We start from the raw sequence: 8,309 nt of genomic DNA on the forward strand, positions 1-8,309 counted from the left end.
CTGACCTTCCCAGACTTCGCCCTCTGTTGCTCCAGCTCCTGTTGGAGGCTGCCAGGAGCCTGGATCAAGTCCTGCTGGCTCCCCACAGATCAGACTGATACCCCTGCTGCCGAAAGCCACATGAGGCCATGGGATAAAGGCAGCACTTTTACTCCCGCCTCTGCAGCACCTATATAATCTAGCAGCCACACAGCCTCCCATGCCCTCCACAGCGAGCTACAGGAGTACCAGTGCTGGGATCTGCCAGGTAAGTGTGTGCAGACAGAGGAACAGCAGCAATGAACATGTACATCCCCCTGAGCAATCAATGCCCATTGCAGCTCCCTGGGAACTATTGCACATATCATGCAATATATACAGCCCTGGCACCAGGGAGTTGAGGATGTGAATCTCCTATGCCCCGCATATGTGCCCTTTCAATATTGTACTTGGCATAAAAAGGCCCCACAGATTTCATCCCTTTCTCTCTGGCACTAATGTCCCCCCCTACAGCCTTACCTGCGCTAGGAAAAGAGCCCTTTCCTCTCACCGGTCTCTCTGTATCTCTCTTGCCTTGACTTCCCATCCCTTCTCAGACCTCACCTGAAAACTTCTACTTCCTCTGAATTTGTCTCTTCTGTTAACCAATTATGTAAAGCACTTTGGGGACAGAGAAGATTGTATGAACCGCACTATATGCAGGTCTGGACTGCCAAAAATAGGAGTCTAAAATTAGGTTAGAAAAATCACCTAAATAAGTGACCTGATTTTCCAAAGAGCTGAACAGCCAGCAGGTAGTATTACTTCAGCAGTACTAAGATCTAGCTCTAGAATTGTCTATGAACCATTGCATATCCCATGGGTTGTGACCACTCCACTACCACATCCACGTACACAAACACAATCTCTCTCTCTCTCATTTATATGCATGGTCACTACATGCTAGCAGCTGTTCCTCCCCCTCCGCCAGGCTATAGATGCATATGCACGATGCATGGGGTGTTCTCGCTGGGACTTGTGAAGGCCCTTGGAGGAATTAGGTATCCACCTTGCACAGCATTTCAACTTGAAACTCTGACCCTCTCATCCTAATGTTGGTTACTTTGCTACCTTCTTTCTTTTGGTCTAGGCCAACATATATAAATCTAGATATATAGATGGGGGAGGATTGTTTGGGGTGGGGGAAATGTCCAAGCATTCAAACTTTGGTAGCCCTTATACACAACCAGTGTTTGAGAAGTTGATCCCCTCCCTCTCTACACAAATACACACCTGTTGCACTCCCTTGAATAGGCCCCTCTTCCTCTGCCTTATGGAGCAGCGGCATATCAGATGTTAAATTTGGAAGAGGCATATTAAATAATCACGCAGCAAAATGTGTGCCTAATTTGCAGGCATAACTGGTGTCTTTCCATATGAAGTGATCCTTACCGAGGCACATCACCATGGTTAATAGACAAGGGGCCTTTTATTTCTCAGATTCACTTAGCCCTGGTAAAACGTGCTAGGCTAATATGCTATGGCCTGAGGGGTTTTGTTCATGCAACAGCTCATATTAGCAGGAGCGGCAGTGAGCCACCATCTGGAGTGTAACTCATCCTCTCAGCCTTGGTCAACCTGAGACTACCAAAAACGATGGCCAACTGCAACAGTGCAATTTAATGTGGAGACCCACCCACTGCAAGGACATCGGTGACTTTCAGCCAGTAGGGTAAAGTCAAGATGGTGGTGGTCTGGTGGTTATCCCATCACTAATCTCCTGCCCTACCTAGTTCCTCACTATGGACATTAGCTCAGCCATTGGCAAATGGCAGCTCGAGTCATCCAAGGTTGAAAACAAGCTGGATTTAATACCATCCTTTTGAGTGTCTGTGGTTTGCACCTACCTGTATTTCCAGCTGCTGTACCACTTGCATCTGAACTCGACACTGAGCCGTGCTGCGGTCGTCAAGTGCATGTTCCGTATTGAGGTGTCTAGAAAAGAAACACCAGGTTTTTATAGCTGAGCCATGCACAGAGCTTTCTGAGACACAAAGCACCTCCTATTAGTCCATCCTATTATAGCCAACAGGAACCTATTCTATGCATTTCAGGTGCCCTGATCTGCTGCCTGCTTTACAGATGTGTTAGACCCTAGGTCTTCCAATCCCCAGGCCAGTGCCCTACCTGCTGGACCACACCTCTCAACCACCTGCCCAGCAGTACCTTGGATGTCTCGGCTGTAGCGTGCAATGGCATCCATCCAAACAGAAGACAATCAGGTACCTGTAGGGGGTGTGTGTTCTCCATCTGTGCTTGGCATGCCGAGCCCAGCAGGATGTGCGAGTGCTTAGTGTGTAGGCACACAACTGGCACGTTAAGCCCAATGGAGAAACCCTGCGTCTAGGATGCACCTTGCCAGACTGACTCTACCAGAGAAACAGGTTTCCAGGGCAGACAAAGGAGCATTATGGAGAGCCGCTTGCATCCTGGAAGGAACTCGCCGAAGGCAGTGGATGAATCTCATCCTCCTTGGTGTCTCACAGACACGAATGCCTTCAGTCCCATGCCTGTCTTCTCTGGGAGGGCAGGAAGCTCCATTTTACAGACAGAGAATCAGCTGCCCAGAGAGGGGAAGTGACAAGCCCCAGGTCACATAGCAGGTCAGCAGAAGAGCTGAGCACAGGCCCCGGGCCTCCTGACTTGAGGTCCCATGCTTCTACCACAAGACCAGCCTTCCTCTCTTCAGTCACAACAATCACCCTGTGACACCCTCCCCTGCAAAGGACCTTTATTAGCCTTCCTCTCTTTTCAATCACAACATTAAACCTGTGACACCCTCCCCCGCAAAGACCTTCTTATGATGAAGCCAGTATTCCCGGCAGGGCTCATGGATGAGTTGAAACTGGCCCTTACTTGTTTGTGTAAATAAATGTGAGTCAGGGGCAAGCCGGCATGTGATAAGGCATGATGTTCCAGGGCCGGCGAACGTTACTCAACAGGAGGGAAGCAGCAGGTACTAGCCACGAAGGCAGATCAGCATGGCAAGATGGGCAGGGTTTGCTGCTGGCACAGATCTCGGGAGAAGGGAGCTCCCTCTGGGACAGCTGCTGGCTCTTGGCTTTCCCTGGAATAGGATTCCTTGCTTCTTCCTCAATCTCAGACTAGGATCACCCACCACCCAGGAATAAATCCTGCCCCCACCATGCCCTTGTGCATTATCCCTCCCTGGCTCCCATCTCACTAAAGCACAGACCTCAAGGCAAATGCAGACGTGGCTTTCTGAGCCCTGCAGCACAGCACAGAGCCTGCCTCCCCTGGCAGCTGAGTTCAGCTAGGGTGCAGGTGAACTCTGCCCAAGCACCAGTTCCTTCACAGCCGGGTTCACCTCAGTGCAAGGAAACATCAGGGCTGCCTTGAGTTTTGCTGCTTTAAATGCACGTGGCAAACACCAGCGCCGCTCCAAGAGGCCCTTGGCCTTGCAAATCTGGGGTCTCTGGTTCAGGCTCTTTAGCAGGTGCTGAAAGGGGTTTGGTGAAGACACAGACCAGGTAGATCTCCAACATCATCGGTGAGCAAGTGAGCACAGGGAACTCTCCGGTTCCTTCCCCCCCTGGACGGCGAGTGCTCTGCCCCACCTGCAACCTACTTCTGCCTTTTCTCCATGCCCACCTTTTTCTCCCAAGCTCCAAGGCCCGCACTTTGTTCCCCTTATTCTCAAGCCACGCTGGCTCTCCATCAGTCCCCCCACCCCCTGCACAGCTCTGCGGCTCTCAGCAGATCAAACCTCTTGCCCTATGTCAAGCAGAGCTACAGAACAAAGGCAGAGTGGGTTTATGCCTGCCTGGGCGCTGAGGGTAAGAGCAAATTGTGCTCCCTGAGATGTCCCATCACAGGCTGCTGCCACCAGCAGCACTATCAAAGCTGGAAGCCACGTGCCCTGCCTTCCCCTGTTGAACCTTTGCCCCTTCTTTTCTCTTCTGCCAGCTCCACCCGCTATGCTCTGATCTCACTCCCTTCTCATTGCTTACAAATAAACACGGGGCCCTGGCCTACTCAATGCTTTGCTGCCTCCAGCGTGCCCTGTAGCTCCCCAGATGGGCTCTCTAGAGATACAGCAGTTCCCAGCCCTGCCACTGCCTTGCCACGTGATCCTGGGCTAGTCACTTAACCTCTTGGCACGTCAGTAAATCAGAGCGCTTGATACTGGCAGGACTTGTCAGCTGTTTAGAAGCTCTTCACATGACTGTGCTACGTAAAGGCTCTATATAAAAGGGTTTCAAAGGCCTTTATGAATGTGAATGACTTTAGCTTCACCACCCCCACCCCTGCACCATTTTGCATGTAGAGGAACATGCACCAAACCTTGCAGGTGGGGCCTGTTGCTATTTGCCGCCTCCTCAGGAGGCAGGTTAAGCACTAGATGGGTTTTACAGCTTGGAAGATGGCAGAATCCTCTGCCAAGGTCATGCAGCGAGTCAGGGGCAGGGAAGGGAATAATGCCTGGGAGTCCTGACTCGCCCACCTCCTGCTTTAACCTCTAGGTAGCAGGTTTTGTGGCTTCTCCCCCACTTTGTCACATACTGCAAGACATGCCCTACATGCCCCCTGCCCTTCCAGCACGGCACCACTGGCTGCAAGTGGCACTCAGGGGAGGGAAAGGCTGGTTTCCTCTGAAGAAAGCTGCTTTTCCCTCCCTATTATCCCTCCTCCCTAGATACACAACCGTCACATCTTCTCTGCCACCTCCTAGAGTCTGCCTTGGTATCCACTGCAGCTGGCACCTGTTCTGCTATCTGCTACCCGCCTCTCCCTCCCGCCCAGCCCCCTGGCCCCTGCCTGAACGAGGGGGGTGGGGTGGGCAGGCTGCTTTGCCGGAGCAATCAGCTGATGTGCTGTTTGCAAAGCAAAATCTCTCCGACACAAATAGACACATGCACGTACCGCGCATCTCAGCCCCGACTCCCACAGCATCCCCTTCAGTGCAGGGGGCGTGGAGGGGAGATAGAAGCACCCCCCTCTACAGAAAGAAATAAAAATAAAAAATAAAAAAAAAGGGAAAAGAAAAGAAAACCCGTCAGTTTCTTCTGATGTCTTTGCTAAAAATCCCAGCTACAAAGAGATCTAATTGCAAATGAACTAATTAAGTAAACCTCTGACGAAGCGTGAAAACAATTTGTTTGACCCTGACGCTAGCAGAGGGCTCTTAGACAGCGGAGTTAATCAGTCAGTGACAGAGCCCACAAACGGTGTCAGCAGGCTGCCGCGCTGCCATCTGCTTCTTTCTCTTCTCTCGTGTGCTCCTGCTCTCTCTCTCTTTTTTTTTTTTTTCCAGACGAGGGTGAGCTGCAAACTTTCCTTATTTGTCTTCTCTCTCCCTGCCCCCAGCTCCTGCTCAACTACCATCATTTTTCTTGGCCCCTTTCACAGTCTTCTACTCGAGAACAGACCATCTCCGTCACCCATCTTGCTCCCACACGTCCCGGGGAGACTCCGATTTTTTGGGTGGGGGGACCCTGATGTGGCTATCATGCACCAAAGCCTATGGTGAAGCTGGCTGGCTGGCTGAACTGTGAAAATACTAACTTCAAGACAAGGTGGGAGGGAAGGGAACATGATCATACCCATTTTCACCGGGGGAACTTGGGTAGAGAGACTGAGGCTAAGGTCTTCCAGAAGTGGCTGGTGATTCTGGGTGCCTGACTCTTCAGAGACAAGGAAACACTTGTCTGTCTGGAAATCAGCCTCCTTTTCAGGTGTCACCCTGGATACCCCCAAATCACTAGCCACTGCTGGAAAATGTTAGCCAGAGAATTAACGACACCCGTAGTCTCTGAAGAGACCATGACCTCAGCCTGAGCCAAGAAGTGAGCAGGGAGGAAGATAATGGATTTTCTGACCTATCTCAGTTGGTTTTACAACAGCTGCCAACGTCTTTTCTGTCTAACACAGGACTGAAATCCAGCGTGTTAGCAACAGGTAAGGGCTCCTGAGGACAAGGGGACTTGCAAACCGCTGGAGGAGCTGCTTAGACCTAGCTGAGATGCACAAATGAAGTGACAACACGGGAGACGCACAAGAGGAGGGCGACCTACTTGACAAACTGTCCCAAGTCCTCACAGAGGGTTTCGCAACCAGGCCACTTGCATTCTCCATGTCCGTAGAGAGGGTGAGAGCCGGGGATCTCTTCGTGAGAAGAGCTGCAATGAGAGAGGGTTACACTGCAGTTTCTGAACACGGCAGACCAGCTTCTAGATATCCCAGGGGAGTATTTGGGAACAGAGCCCACCCCATGGTATTAAGTCATCTCCTAGCTCCTTTCTTGAGGCCCTCCAAGTCCACCATTCAAGGTTTTGAGGTTGGCAGGCACCACCATAGCTCATTTTTCTTGGTGGGTAAGCCGTGAGCCACAGAGATCAAGCAATTTGCCCAAGACTAGCAGGACTGGAAAGGGAAGCCAGGTGCCCAGAATCTCCCCTCCGTGCTGCTCCCCATGACATAAATCATCCATCTCCTAGCTAACTAGTCCTTCTTCTCACACACCTACATGGCAAAACAGAAGAGCAGGCCTGCCGGGTCATACCTGTCCCTCCTTGGTGTGTGCATGGTGCTCTGTCCATTGGGAAGAGAGTGATGGGAAATGGGAGGCGAGACCTTGGCGGCCGAAAACGAGGTAGAATTGGAAGTGTTGGTGGTGAGGTCAAGGCCCTCTTGTTTGATGCTGTCTTCTACAGGCTGGGTAGCGGTGACCTCTTTCCACAGCTGCTGGAGGTCTGAGGGACACACAGCTACATGGGGGAGCGGGTTGGAAGGGGAGAAAGGAAAACAACAGTTGTAGGCACAGAAAAGGGGGCAGATATTCATTGGGAGAATCCAAGCCACCTGCATCGAGATCTCTCAGACCTTGTGAATGAAATGTGGTTCTCAGCTGAATCAAAGTCTGGCAAGAGGGCTGGCTAGAAAGCCAACCCAGGGCTGGAAAGGGCCCTCTGAGCCTTTGAATCCAGCCCCTGTGATCACAGGCAATTGTTATCAGAAGGGAACCTCAACTACAAGGAGTACCCAGAACACCCCATCGGTAAAAGCAGGGGAGAAAAGGGCATTGCCAATAGCCTGCCACTGCTCACTAATAGGGAGCTAGTTAGTTGAGCGCAATCTCTCCCCAGAAGAGGTAACAGAAGTGCCGGTTTCCCCAGCCCACTGCTTTGTCTTATGTCCGTGTGGGTCTGGTTTGCAAAGGATGTGAAGGAACCCTCTTTCCAGGCTCTGCTCTATGAGGCTCACCCATTCACCCCAAAAGTACTGGGGTCTGATGGGCCCAAACCACAATGATGCTCTGTGGGCGCTGCCCAGCGTTGCCCAAGCTTCCCCTCCCAACCGTGGGGTCTGCAAGTTTCCAGAAACGAGCTGGCCCAGGCCTGGCTCAAAAGGATCCCGACTCTCACAGCAATCTATGAGGCATTTCCCAGTATATGTCCAAAACCCAGGGGTCCCGGGTGAATGTGGATTTTGTGAAGGAAGCGGTGCCTCGCTCTGGCCTCTGCCCCTACCCTGAAAGGACCATCCCTCCCTTGGTACGGAGCTCGTTCAACCGCAGCCGTTGCACACGCATCCCACACACCGGCCGGCTCCCAAGCCCCACTGGAGCTTCTGTCAGTCAGAGCAGTACCCGCAAACTCAGGACCCACCTGCAACCTCAATAGCAGCAGGAGCTAATTCCCAGAGGTCTCCTCAACAGCAGCAGATGCAAGCCCTGAACTTATACAGCTAAACTCAGCCGTTCCTTAGAGATTTCAGTGCTGTCTGTTTTACGAATCTTTGCCGCCCGTCCCAGAGAGCCCGCACCCGCAGTTGTGAGCAACACCGAGAGCACCCAGCCACGGCCCAAATTCCTAGGAGTCCCTCCACCCCCAGCGCCGGCTGCCTCCGAGCTCAGCCATCAGCCTTGCAAGCCTAGGAGAGGGAGAAGGAGGTTTCCCGCGTGCGTTACCTTGCGGAAGGGTCTGCAGGGGGACGGTGCCTTGCCCCGGCTGAAGGCCGACCAGCCCTTGTCGCTGAAGGTTTAACAGGTGCTGCTGCTGCAGCTGCTGCATTTGCAGGAGCTGCTGTTGGAACGCCAGCTGTTTATTCCCTAATGGCTGCTGGGAGACAAAAGGAAAAAATCAAACCACATCCTTTTCCACCGTGCAGCACAGGCCTGGCATGGAACAAGGTGGCCTGATGCTTGCAGCGCCAGAGCCCAGCCTCAGCCCTGCATGCCGGAGCCAGGGACCCTCACGTCCCGGTCTCTGGTCCTCTGTGCCCACTCAGCACGTGGCCCAGACAGACAGAGGCTTTGATCTATCGGAAGA

General features: G+C 52.4%; 1 protein-coding gene across 8 annotated transcripts in view; it reads right to left on the minus strand.

The window, feature by feature from the left end:
- Positions 1 to 8,309, minus strand: part of FOXP4 (forkhead box P4) — a 124,450-nt gene that overhangs the window by 30,716 nt on the left and 85,425 nt on the right. For 6 of the 8 annotated variants that reach the window (XM_014520583.2, XM_025205821.1, XM_025205823.1 and 3 more), the window contains 4 exons: positions 7,949 to 8,099; positions 6,542 to 6,746; positions 6,054 to 6,158; positions 1,866 to 1,953 (listed from right to left, as the gene is read on the minus strand). In XM_014520583.2, coding sequence (XP_014376069.1) covers positions 1,866 to 1,953; positions 6,054 to 6,158; positions 6,542 to 6,746; positions 7,949 to 8,099 — 549 coding nt within the window. The remainder of the gene's footprint in view (positions 1 to 1,865; positions 1,954 to 6,053; positions 6,159 to 6,541; positions 6,747 to 7,948; positions 8,100 to 8,309) is intronic. The other 2 variants (XM_025205820.1, XM_025205822.1) reach the window with 1 other exon arrangement.

Source organism: Alligator sinensis, unplaced genomic scaffold (genome assembly GCF_000455745.1).
Source record: "Alligator sinensis unplaced genomic scaffold, ASM45574v1 scaffold872_2, whole genome shotgun sequence".
Classification (NCBI taxonomy): domain Eukaryota; kingdom Metazoa; phylum Chordata; order Crocodylia; family Alligatoridae; genus Alligator; species Alligator sinensis.